The sequence below is a fragment of the Crocuta crocuta genome, unplaced genomic scaffold, assembly GCF_008692635.1.
Source record: "Crocuta crocuta isolate KB4526 unplaced genomic scaffold, BGI_CrCroc_1.0 scaffold152, whole genome shotgun sequence".
In the NCBI taxonomy this organism is placed as follows: Eukaryota; Metazoa; Chordata; class Mammalia; order Carnivora; family Hyaenidae; genus Crocuta; species Crocuta crocuta.
The window spans coordinates 5,607,037-5,620,477 of NW_027528798.1; the positions used below are offsets into that span (position 1 = coordinate 5,607,037).

A 13,441-nucleotide genomic window follows, 5' to 3' on the forward strand; every position below is an offset into this window, starting at 1 on the left:
GAGCCGAAGTTGGACGCCCAACTGAGCCACCCGTGCGCCGCAAATTGTCACCTCTATTGTTCCTAAATGCAAAGTTGGGGATATAGCTTTTTTTTAAAAATATATATATTTTTTAATTTTAGAAGGAGAGAAAGAGAGAGAGAGAGAGAATGCAAGCCAGGAAGAGGGACGGAGGGAGAGAGGATACTAAGCATGGTCCCATGCTCAGTGTGGAGCCTGACGTGGAGTTCGATCTCATGACCCTGAGATCATGACCTGAGCTGAAATCAAGAGTCAGACGCTTAACCAACTGAGTCACCCAGGCATCCCAGGGATATGGCTTATTGTTGGAGACAGTCGGGCTTTCTAACAGTGCATTCCCGAGTCAGACACACTTACTGCTCGCCCAGTTCTAGGGACTGCTGGTGGGCGGCAGCACCTTCTGCCCTACGGCAGGGCTGTGCTCTGTGGAGTGTAGGGCGAGGAAGAGCGGAGCAAAACATGCACTTACTCCCAGACAGAAGAGGAACAAGCCAAGTGGTACAGGCCAGCACTCACCAATAAGTAAGTTTTTTCCAAACTCACCAATAAGTTAAGTGCCCAAGATCTCCTGCCCAGAAGTGAGTGAGGGGATGGAGAGACGGCCAGGAGTGTTTCAGTATTGTAACTTCCTCCATGTGGAAGGGAGTCAAAGGGGAAAAAAGCCTACCCTCTTCTCCTGAGTGTTTTTGTGCAGTATTGTAAACATTACCTTCTATTGCCTGCTAAAGCTAAGTACATGTTTCTTTTAGGTTTTAACAGAAGAAGAAAGAACCTTTTCTAGACAGGCCTTGAGAGACATCTTGGATCAAGTGTATCAACCATTAGCAGTCCGAGAATTACTTATCCTCCAGGGAGGACCACCCCAGGTATTCAGACTTGGGGACTCTCGTGGGTGAATCATTAATGATAATGTGCAGAATGTTGTCTTCTCTTGGGAATATTCAAGTTGGGCCTTATTTCGTTTTCTAGATCATTAAATGATATTTGTAAAACTAAGTTACCTGACCCTTAGGATACTTTTTTTTTTGAGAGAGTGAGTATGTGTATGCATAATCACATGAATGGTGGAGGGTGGAGTAGAGAAAGACAGAGGGAGAGAGAGAATCTTAATAAGGCAGGCTCCACGCCCAGCACAGAGACCAGCATGGGGCTCGATCTCACAACCCTGAAATCATGACATGAGCTGAAATCAAGAGCCAGAAGTTTAACCAACTGAGCCACCCAGGTGCTCCAATTTTCTTTCTTTCTTTTTTTTTTAAATATTTTATTTATTTTTGAGAGAGAGATAGAGACAGCATGAGCAGGGGAGGATCAGAGAGAGAGGGAGGCACAGAATCTGAAACAGGCTCCAGGCTCTGAGCTAGCTGTCAGCACAGAGCCCGATGTGGGGCTCGAACCCACGAACCGTGAGATCATGACCTGAGCCGAAGTCAGATGCTCAACCGAATTAGCCACCCAGGCGCCCCTCCAATTTTCTTTTTAAGATTTCATTTTTATGTAATCTTTACACCCAACATGGGACTTGAACCTACCACCCCAAGATCAAGAGTTGCATGCTGTATTTACTGAACCAGCCAAGTACTCTGCCCCTTGGGATAATATTTAACCATTTTTCTATTAATGGACTGACAGCCACTCTTCTCATGAATATGGTCATTTTATTTATTAAATATTCCAGTTAAACACTTTTTTAACTGGAATATGGCAATTGTATTTAACATATGTTTTATTCATTCTGAAGCTGGAATTTAAAAAAAAAAAAAAAAATTTATTTTTTTAAGTAGGCTTCCTGCCCAGCACAGAGCCTAATGTGGGGCTTGAAATCATGACCCCAAAGCCAAGACCTGAGTCAAGATCAAGAGTTGGATGTTTAACTGACTCAGCCACCCAGTGCCCTAGAACTCTTTTTTTTTTCTTTAATACTAAAATTTGGCTGTTTGACAATAATTCTTCTGGTAGAAGTATTTTGACATCTTATTCTTTGAATGGAATATATATAGTCAAGAAATTAAAATTAGAGCTATTATTAGGACTGTTTTTATCTCCTTTGTTTGAAAAACATAATAGTATATACCCTGCTAGGCATTGTATAGTTCCTTTTTTCCCTAAAAATTGTTAGTTTTCTGACGTGTTTTGATCTGATGATGTAGATGGAGTTACCTACTTGCTAACATATTTAGCAATACATTTATTTTATTTTTTTTTAAAAAATATTTTTTTAAATTTATTTCTAGGAGAGAGAGAGACAGCGTGAGCAGGGGAGGGTCAGAGAGAGAGGGAGACACAGACTCGGAAACAGGCTCCAGGCTCCGAGCTGGCAGTCAGCACAGAGCCCGACGCGGGGCTTGAACCCACGAACCGCGAGATCATGACCTAAGCGAAAGTCGGACGCTTAACCGACTAAGCCACCCAGGCGCCCCTTAGCAATACATTTAGTTTTGGATATAGGTGAGTAAAGAGTGAGGGGCCAAAGGAATTAGTGGTAGGTCAGGAACAAGGACTAGCTGAAGCTGGTTTCAAAGATACCTCCTCAAAGAAGCCATTTTCATCTCATCCCTAGAGTATTACTGTCGTCTCTTGTTGGGTCCCTCTGGCCTCAGGTTCTGCCTCTCTGCGTGACTCCACAGCTTGTCAGATAAAACTGAATGTGTTACAAGAGTGAGGCAAAAAGCTAAGGCTCAGGTGGTCAGCCCACTGGGATTCAACCCAGCATGCGGTTGTGTGAATCAGTGAACATTTCCATCCCTCAGTTTCCTTATCGAGAGGATAGTCCTTACGAGTCTGTTTTGAGATTATGTAGCAGGTATTTAACACAGTGCCTGGCAAATCATAACCCCCTCAATAAGTAGTAATTATTAATCCTCCTTAAATAAAAGAGGACAGGCTAGTTAGGATTAAATTGTCTGTGACAGTTTTATGTTCACATAGTTAAATACCCTGGTTGACAGCAGCATAGTTCACATTCTAGACCCAAAACAAGAGCCCCCAAGTCCACTGTGTTCATGGTGGCTCCACAGGGATCTCCAAAAGGAGCGCTTGAGGAAATTCAACTCTTTTTTGAACCTTCTGTGCCACAGTCAGAGTAGCTGAGGTCGTGGAGGCAAGGACTAGCATGTCCTCTTACTGTACTGAACTGCACTCTTAGTGGTGAGTGATGTTCCTAGGACTCTTCTAGGGAGGCTAGATTTGATTGGAAGGACTGCATTCGGAGACTGGTTACATTAACTCTGTGTTTCTAAAAGAAATAAAGACGTATATATACATTTATGTTATATATATATTTTAAAGTTTATTTATTTTGAGGTGGGGGAAGGGGAGAGAGAGAGGAGACGGAGAATCCCAAGTAGGCTTCCTGCTGTTAGTGCGGAGCCTGATGTGAGGTTCGATCTTGCAAACCGTGAGATCATGACCTGAGCCGAAATTAAGAGTTGGATGCTTAACCCACTGAGCCACCCAGGTACCTCTCTAAAATCTGTATTTTATTCATCTGTGTGTTTGTCTATTTCTGAGTTTGCAGTTTCACTTGATATTTCATGGGAAGTTTCGTAGCATTTCCACTTTCTTAAAAGGTGATGCTGAAGAAGGTTTTGTAGAAGACTGTCTTTTTGGAAAAAACTGTTGCTCTTCTGAAGTCTTTTATCACACTGTTTATCATCAGTATGACTCCGTATATATATTTATATATTTTAATAATTTCTACATGTCCTGTCTATTTCACTGACATTCAATTCATACGTTCCCTTCCTTTTTCAGTCCTGCACAGATGAGAAGACACAAGTTAGGTGTCGGGCCCCAGCTTGGCTTCGGCGTCTATGTGGGCAGCTGCTCTCCGAAAGGTTGATGAAGCCCAGTGGTGTTCAGGCAATAGTCCGGGGCATTCTGGAAGGAGCAGGCGGTAAGAAATAAAATGCTTCTGTTACTTTGGTATCCAGTTTCCTTTGAGTCAGAGTGAGTTATTGGTCTTTAGTATTGGACTATAAAACCTGACTGAGACTAATCTGCCTTTATAGAGACTGAGGAGGTTAGATTTGGAGATTAAACCTTAATGAGCTTCTTTTTCACAGAAACTCCTTTTCTTGCCATTTTTCTAAAATAGACTATTTCTCTAAAATAGACTGTTCACATTCTTGAATAATATTGTTGGCTGTTTCAAATAACTTATAATATCAGGGGAAAAAATTGCACAGAATGTTAAAGTAAAACCCGAAAGAAAATGTGAAATTCTCCACAGGAAAGGGCTTAGTGCCAGGGTGCTCTGAGTACTTCACCTCAGGTCTTAAAATACACAACGTTCTCTGAAGCTGGAGAGAGGTTACAGAAGTATGCTGTGGGATGAAGTTGTAGATTCATGTCCCCGTTTATATTCTCTATGTCCTCATGAATAGAAAAATGTTGGTTATCATGCTAAGCATGGTAGTAGTATTTAATTTATATATTGAAAAAAATTTTTTTACAGTTTATTTATTTTGAGAGAGAAAGCATGCATGAACAGGGGAGAGGCAGAAGAGGAGAGAGCCCCAAGCAGGCTCTGTGCTGCTAGCACAGACCCCAACTTGGGGCTCGATCTCATGAATTGTGAGATCAAGACCTGAGCTGAAATCAAGAGTCGAATGCTTAACCGACTGAGCCACCCAGGCACCCTATATTTTTAAATTCTTTCAACAAAATTATACCTGGGGGCGCCTAGGTGACTCAGTCGGTTAAGCGTCCGACTTTCGCTTAGGTCATGATCTCGCGGTTCGTGGGTTCGAGCCCCACGTCGGGCTCTGGGCTGACTGCCAGCTTGGAGCCTAGAGCCTGTTTCAGTCTGTGACTCCCTCTCTCTCTGACCCTCCTCTGCTCATGCTGTCTCTTTCTCTCTCTCCTAGAAATTAAAAACAAACAAACAAACAAAAAAACCCTAAAATTATACCTGTGATAGTTTAAAGAGTCAAATTGGCCTACAAGGTTAATGGAAAAAAATAGCAGTCAGGTCCTTGGGAAAATTCCCATCCATTTCCCTGCCTCAGAAGCAAGCATTTTGACCTCTTTTAGTGAGTTTCTTCTGGTCTTTACCGCAAAGGCATTTGCAGAGCCATTTTCATGTTTGAGTTTTAGGCTTCATCTATCAACTTTTCACCATGTGTGGAAGAGGATTTCAAAACCCTACTATCGTTCTCCCCAGGCATACTCCCATCTCCTAAATATTCATATCTTTTTTTTAAAAATTTTTAACGTTTATTTATTTTTGCGAGACAGAGTGTGAGGAGGGGAGGTGCAGAGAGAGAAGGAGACACAGAATTGGAAGCAAGCTCCAGGCTCTGAGCTGTCAGCACAGAGCCTGAGGCGGGGCTCCAACTCACGAACTGCGAGATCATGACCTGAGTGGAAGTCGGCCGCTTAACCAACTGAGCCACCCAGGCACCCCTGAATATTTATATCTTAATTTTGGTTAGATCAATTGTTGGGGTTTGTATTCTAACTATGTATGTCATTAGTATTTACAGCTGAGTTCTGTGGTATGCCATGACTACTTTTCTTTTTAAATTTTTAAAATTTTTTAATTTTAATTTTTTTTGAGGGAATGTGCATGCACATGCACATGGGGAGGGACAGAGGAAGAAGGAGGGAAAGAATCTTAAGCAGGCTCCATGCCTAGCGTGGAGCCCTACGAGGGGCTCGATCTCACCACCATGAGATCATGACTTGACCCAAAATCAAGAGTGGGACACTTGGGGTGCCTGAGTGGCCCAGTCAGTTAAACATCCGACCTTGGCTCAGGTCAGGATCTTCTGTAAGTTTGAGCCCCTTGTCAGGCTCTGTGCTGATGGCTCAGAGCCTAGAGTCTTCTTTGGATTCTGTGTCCCTCTCTCTGTGCTCCTCCACCACTCATGCTGTGTCTGTCTCTCTCAAAAATAAATAAACATTAAAAATTAAAAAAAAAAAAGAGTAGGACACTTAACCAACTGAGCCACCCAGGCACCCCACTACTTTTCTTTTTTACACAACTTTTGTACTTCTTGCAGTTAATAGCCATTTTTTGTTTGCATAATTTTTTATTTTTTTAATTTTTTAAATTATTTTTTTTAATGTTTTTTTTTTTTTTAAATTTCTGAGAGAGAGAGAGACAGAGACAGCATTAGCACAGGAGGGTCAGAGAGAGATGGAGATATAGAATCTGAGGCAGGCTCCAGGCTCTGAGCTAGCTGTCAGCACAGAGCCTGACGCGGGGCTCAAACTCACGAGCCATGAGATCACGACCTGAGCCGAAGTTGGACACCTAACCGACTGAGCCACCCGGGCGCCCCTGCATAGTTTTTTTTATGTATGTCTCACTAATCTGTTTTCAAATTCCCTTCCAGTTGTGTAAGTCTCCTTTCAATATGTTCAGATACACCTGACATTCTATTGCCTTGATCTTCTTGGAGACATCTCTCTCTGAGTCTTCTCTAATCTGGACTAGTTACCTTTCACATAGCAGACATCTTAAGATCTCCCTTCACCTTTATCCTGGTGATTTCTTTGCCTTTCTTTTGTGTTTAGTCCCTTATCTCCCCTACCCCATGCACATTTGTTTCCTATCGCTGATGTGACAGTTTACCACACACTTAGTGCCTTTTTGATGAAAGTGACATTTAAACTGAACCTTGAAGACTGAGTAGGAATTTATTAAAGAGTGAGAGAAGATTAACATCTTTGTGCAGAGAGAATAGCACGAATGAAGGAATTGATATAAGAAAAAGCATAGTGTTTTTGAGGAGGTTTCAGTGTGAGTAGAGCATTGATCTTTATTCTGAGTGCAATGAGAAGCCATTGGCAGGTTTTAAGAAGGAGAGACGCATGATCAAATCTACATTTTAGAAATAGCTATCTGAGGGGCGCCTGGGTGGCTCAGTCGGTTGAGCGTCCGACCTCGGCTCAGGTCATGGTCTCATGGTTTGTGGGTTCGAGCCCCGCATCAGGCTCTGTGCTGACAGCTCAGAGCCTGGAACCTGTTTCAGATTCTGTGCCTCCCTCTCTCTCTGATCCTCCCCTGCTCATGCTGTCTCTATCTCTCTCTCAAAATTAAATAAAATATTAAAAAAAAAAGAAATAGCTATCTGGGATGAGTAAGAGCAGATCGAAGGAGATCACGTAAGAAGCACCACCTGAGAGATCACAGTGGCTTGGATCAATGCAGTGCAGTAGAAATGGAGAGAAATTAATGACTCTAAGGTATTTATGAAGTAGCATTGCCAGAACTTAATGAAGGGCTGGATGTGTGAGTAGGGAAGAGGAGAGACAGAAGAATCAATCCTGATGTTGCATTTCTAGTATGGTAAATGTACCTTGGTCCTGTCAGACAAAGGTGAGGTCAGCATGGGTGGCAGACATTAATAGGTTTGGCCTAGAGTGGCTGTCATGTGGCCCTTCTAGTTCTGCTGGTGTTGCCTCTAGGGCCAATGAAGTGTAAAATTGTCAGTTACCTGTGAGAAGTTGCCCCATGCAAATAGGTCCTTGCATCCTTTTTCCAAAGAAAAGTTCAAGTTCACCCAAGGCCATGCAAATTGGAGAGCTGCTATAAAACACTTAGAACCCTATTTTTGCTATGAGCTTTTTCCCCCTCTACTTATGCATGTATATTTTTTTGTTATCTATTTAAATCTTGTTTCTTTTCAAAACTGATTTGAGGCAGTTTATATTTGCTCACACATTTGCCATTTCTGATGTTCTTCATTTCTTTGTGGAGATGCGAATTTTAATTCAAATTTCCTTCTGGCTGAAGAACTTTAGCATGTCTTGTAGTGCAGGTCTGCTGGCAGTGAATTCCTGAAAAAACCTTTATTTTACCTTCCTTTAAAAAAAATTTTTTTTCTTAATGTTTTATTTATTTCTGAGAGAGAGAGAGAGAGTGTGAGCAGGGGAGAGTCAGAGAAAGAGGGAGACACAGAACCAGAAACAGGCTCCAGGCTCTGAGCCAGCTGTCAGCACAGAGCCTGACCCGGGGCTCGAACCCACGAACTGTGAGATCATGGCCTCAGCCGAAGTTGGATGCTTAACCAGCTGAGCCACCCAGGCGCCCCTCACCTTCCTTTTTGAAAATATTTTTGGTGTCATTTTTGTCTTTGTTCTTCATATATCTTTTTTCCTCTGGTTGCTTTTAAGCTTTTTCTCCTTGTCACTGGTTTTTAGAAATTTCATTATGATATGCCTTGGTGTGAGTGATTTTTATTGTGTTTCTTCTGCTTCATGTTCTTGGGCTTATTAGAGCTGAGATTTATAGTCATATTTGGAAATTTCTCAGACATTTTCTTCAAATATATTTTTCTATCCTCTCTTCTCTCTCCTTTTTTCTTTTTAACTTTTTAAAAAGTAAACTCTAACCCCTAACATGGGGCTTGAACTCACGACCCCAGAGTTAAAGAGTCACATGCGGTACTAAGCCAGCCAGGTGCCCCTCTTTTTGGAATTTGAATTATACCTAATATTATGCTTAATGTTGTCCTACAAGTTACTGATGCTCTATTTTTTGTTTGTTCGGTTGTTTTTGTTTTTTTTTTTTTCAATTTTTTTCTTTCTGTGTAATTTTGGGTAATTTCTATTGCTTTGTGTTCAGGTTTACTGATCTTTTCTTTTGTGGGATCTAATCTGCTGTTAATCCCATCCAGTATATTTTTCATTACAGATATTTTATTTTATTAATTTAATTTATTCATTCTGAGAGAGAGGGAGAGAAAGAGAGAGAGAGTGAGTAGGGGAAGGGGAGAGAGAGAGGACAGAGAGAATCTCAATCAGGCTCTGCACTATGCTATTAGCACAGAGACGAGCATGGGGCTTGAATCCATGAACCGTGAGATCATGACCTGAGCCAAAATCGAGAGTTGGATACTTAACGCACTGAGCCACCCAGGTGCCCCATATTTTCTTTTTCATTAATAGAGGTTCAATATTGGTCTTTTTTCTATCTTCCGTTTATCTCTTCATCATGATCATTCTTTTCCTTTTTGAAGATAGGGAATAAATTTATAATAGCTGTTTTAGTGTGTTTGTTTCCTAATTTTCTCATCTCTGTTTTAATGGGGCCTGTTTCTATGATCTGTCCTTTGATTATGGTTCATACTTTCTTGCTTCCTTGCATGCCTGCAAAATTGTTTTGATTGAGACGTTATTCACATACCATAAATTCACTTTTTTAAAGAGTACAGGCCAGTGTTTTGTAGTATATTTACAAAGTTGTACAGCCATTATGAAAATATAATTCCAAAACATTTGCACCATCCTCCTCCCCCAAAAACCTTATACCCATTAGTAATCATTCCCCATTCTGTCCTCCTCCAGCCCCTTGTAAGCACTGATCTAGTTTCTGTCTCAGTGGATCTGCCTATTTTGGATATTTCATCCAAATGGAATCATGCAATATGTGCTCTTTTGTGTTGGGCTTTCAGTTAGCATAATGTTTCTAAGGTTTACCCATATTGTAGCATGAACAGTCTTTTATTCCTTTTTATGGCTGAATAATATTCCATTGTATGCATATGCCTGGAAATTCTTGAATGGATACTGGAAATTTATTTTACATTGTTGCTAGATTTTGTTGTATTTCTTTGTTAGGTTTAATGTTTTCTTTATTTTTGAGAGAGAGAGAGAGAGCGTGCACGAGCGAGTGAGCGCACAGGAGGGGCAGAGAGAGAGGGAGACTCAGAATCCAAAGCAGGCTCTAGGCTCTGAGCTTGGTCAGCACAGAGCCCGAAGTGGGGCTCAAACTCCTGAACCGTGAAATCATGACCTGAGCTGAAGTCGGACACTTAACTGACTGAGCCACCCAGGCGCCCTGATCCTGCTTTTTAAACTTTGTTACTGTGGGTCTAGAGTAGCCTTTAATCTGAAGTAATTTGGCTGCACTCCTGAGGCAATACTACTCTGAGATTTTACTTGATGCTTTGCATATTTGGAGGCCTTCAGTGCTCACTAGTGGGAACAAAATTATACACAAAGAAAAGAAAACTGAAAAAAAAAACAAAAACAAAAAAATAGAGCATCAACCCTGTGTGAACTCAAGGGCTTGTTCAAACCCCTACTTCTTTCTGGTGGTTCTTGCCCATGCCTTATTTTGTTTTTTTGCACATATACATAGGTTATAGTCTACCAAAGATTTGAAAGAGGACTCCTCTGCAGCTCTTTGGAACTCTCTCTTTACATACCTCCCTTCTGGTATTTTACCCTGAAAATTCTACCTGCCTTGGCCTCCGTGAACTCTAATCTAGGTTTCTTAACTCAAGATGCCAGGCTTTGTTTCAGCTCAGCTGTCCTGTACTGTGGCCTTAAAATTTCCTCTAGATGGTAGGCTAGGGTATCCATGGGGCTCACCTTGTTTCCTTTTTTCTCTCAGGGGTCAGTGTCCTGGGCTGCCTGTTGTCCAGTCTCTGAAAACTATTGTTTATATCTTTTGTCCAGTTTTCCAATAATTTAAGGTGGTAAGGCAAATCTGGTCCCTGTTACTGCATAGCTTTGGCTTAAAGTAGTTTAATTGACCTGATGCATATAAACAGACAATAATCATAATCATATTCATAATAAAAGTAATAAAAGTACAAAGCACTGAGAGAAAGCTAGTATTGAAGTTATGTGGATCATAACATTACAGTGATTAAGCCACTTTTTCATCCAAACTTCGCAGAAACCAGCATCGAAAGCCTAGTGCAGAGGGATAGATGATCTAATGAAAGAAACAGTTTTCAGTAGAGGAAAAAAAACACTTTTTTGCCAGAATTTTAAAGCTCACCCAGGGGAACTGGTAATGAGTTTTTGACATCTGTGTCCATCTCTGACAGCCGGGGAGGCTGGTGGGAGTGACGCGGAGGCAATGGCTGCTGACTGGAAGAAGTGTGACCTGATTGCAAAGATCCTAGCCTCTTGTCCCCAGCAGTCTCTCTCACCAGAGGATTACTATAGGGATATCTGCCCCCAGGTAAACAATTTTGTTTCTTTTCATTGTTTGAGGATTGTCTGCTTATCCACAGAAAGAAGACTTTTAATGTTTCGCTAATGTGAAGGTGAAAGCGATGTAATATTTAAGTTTATTGTTCAGTGAGGGGCCTTGGTTTCTTTTTTTAATGTTTATTTGTTTATTTGGAGAGAGAACATGAGCCAGGGAGAGGGGCAGAGGAAGAAAGAGAATCTTAAGCAGGTTCCAGTGCTCAGCACAGAGCCCGAAGTGGGTCTCGATCCCATAACCTGGGATCACGACCTGAGCCAAAATCAAGAGTCAGATGCTCAAGGGACTGAGCCACCCAGGCGCCCCATTTAATGTGGAGGTGAAAGCAATATAATGTTTAAGTTTATTGTTCAGTGAGGGGCCTTGTTAAGTAAGTTGAACACCTGTGAAAGAGACCCGCCTAATTGTTAGGTTTAAGACAGCCTCACCATTTTTTTTTTTAATTTTTTTTTTTTAATGTTTTATTTATTTCTAGGAGAGAGAGAGAGAGACAGCGTGAGCAGGGGAGGGTCAGAGAGAGAGGGAGTCACAGACTGAAACAGGCTCCAGGCTCTGAGCCGGCAGCCAGCACAGAGCCCGACGCGGGGCTCGAACCCACGAACCGCGAGGTCATGACCTAAGCGAAAGTCGGACGCTTAACCAACTAAGCCACCCAGGCGCCCCCAGCCTCACCATTGTTAAGTGGGTAGCTCAGCTCGCTCTCAGAGCTGGAATATGAAACTAAAATTTCATCATGTTCATTATTTTTTCTGTGTATTTTTAATTAGTTTAAAAAGAAATACGTATTAAGTAAACAAGGTAAATTAACATGGTATACAATTTAAAAAGCACAAAAGAGGAAACAGAAAAACCTTCCTCTCATTTCTAGCCGGTCAGAAGTAGTCATTTTTACCAATTTCTTATTTATTTTCCAGTAGTTTTCTGTGTACTAATGTCTATACAATTATATGTCTATGAATCTATGTATATTCTAATTTTTATCCAAATAATAAACTGCATGCTACATGCAGTTTCTCATTTTTTAAAAAATTTTTGTAACTTTTTTTATTCACTTTTTTGAGAGAGAGTGCGAGCAAGGAAGGGGCAGAGAGACAGGAAGACCCCGAACCCGAAGCATCCTCCAGGCTCTGAGCTGTCAGCACAGATCCGATGCGGGACTCGAACCCACAAACTATGAGACCATGACCTAAGCTGAAATGAGACACTTAACCGACTGAACCCCCCAGCACCCCTTCATTTTGGTTCTTAACAGTGGACCTTGGAGACAGGTGCCTGGGTGAGTCAGTCAGTTAAGCATTCAGCTTTGGCTCAGATCATGATCTGGCGGTTTGTGGGTTTGAGCCCTGCATTGGGGTCTCTTGTTATCATACAGAACCTGCTTCGGATCCTCTGTCTCCCTCTCTCTCTGTCCCTCTCTTGCTCTTGCAGTGCTAGCTCTCTCTCTCAAAAATGAGTAAACATTAAAAAAAAATTGAAAACAAAAAAACTCCCAATGTACCTTGGAGATAATTTCATACAGAATTGCCTCATTCTTTTCATGGGTGAAATATGGCATTTCACCATATTGGTATATCATAATTTATGTAACCAGCATCCTATTAGTGGACATTGAGTTGTTCCCATACTTTTGCTGCTATAAACCATGCTACAGTTAATATGCAAATATTGCCATAGGAAAAATTCCTACGATTGGTTCAAAGGGTATGTGCATTTAAATTTTTGATTCATATTGTCTATGTATCTGTTTTCCCACACCTTTGCTTACACAATGTTACAGGAGTTTCCTTTTTTTTTTGCTAATGTTATATATGGAAAATGTGGAAGGAGTTTTCTTAATCAGCATTCCCCATGCAGTTAGATGTAAGACACAGCTTTTGGAGTCCAGGCCAAAGAAGGTCATTCAGTTGTTATGCTTATCTTCAGGGTTCTCGTGGATAGGCATGGTGAGAACAAAGTATCACAGTGCAAAAATCTTATATTGAAAAATACTGAATCTAAATCTTCCTAAAGGACAAAGTTAGCATTTGCAGTGATGAGTAAGTATTTTCTGAATCTAGTAGTTACAGTTTTGGCTCTTGACAAAATGATGAAACCAATCACAGGTTTCATGCTTGCTGAGTCTCTCTCTGGCACTGTCAAAGGTCACATACAGTTTTTGGACAGAAGATACTCCTGTCTGCCGAAAAGTGCAAGACTCACTTTTAAGTCAGGAAGAGAAATGCACTTTTTATTGGCTGTTTATATTAGGGTGAACTACTTATAGGCATAGGAGATCTATGTTTATCTTTGAGAATAAAATAGACTCTTTTCTGGGATGGTTCAGGCATGACAGGCTTTTCAGACCCTAAATATATTTATATGCCTTGATCCAGAAATTTCATTTGATGGTGCTATTTATAATAGCAAAAAAATTTATTTTTAAGTTTTTCATTTTAATTCCAGTATAGTTAACATACAGTGTTATAT

At 41.0% G+C, this 13,441-nt stretch overlaps 1 protein-coding gene across 1 annotated transcript in view; it reads left to right on the top strand.

Annotated features, from left to right (window-relative positions):
* The window catches only part of TANGO6 (transport and golgi organization 6 homolog), a 189,208-nt gene that overhangs the window by 17,638 nt on the left and 158,129 nt on the right, over positions 1 to 13,441 (top strand). The window contains exons 3-5 of the mRNA XM_077755658.1: positions 771 to 887; positions 3,775 to 3,916; positions 10,812 to 10,948. Coding sequence (XP_077611784.1) covers positions 771 to 887; positions 3,775 to 3,916; positions 10,812 to 10,948 — 396 coding nt within the window. The remainder of the gene's footprint in view (positions 1 to 770; positions 888 to 3,774; positions 3,917 to 10,811; positions 10,949 to 13,441) is intronic.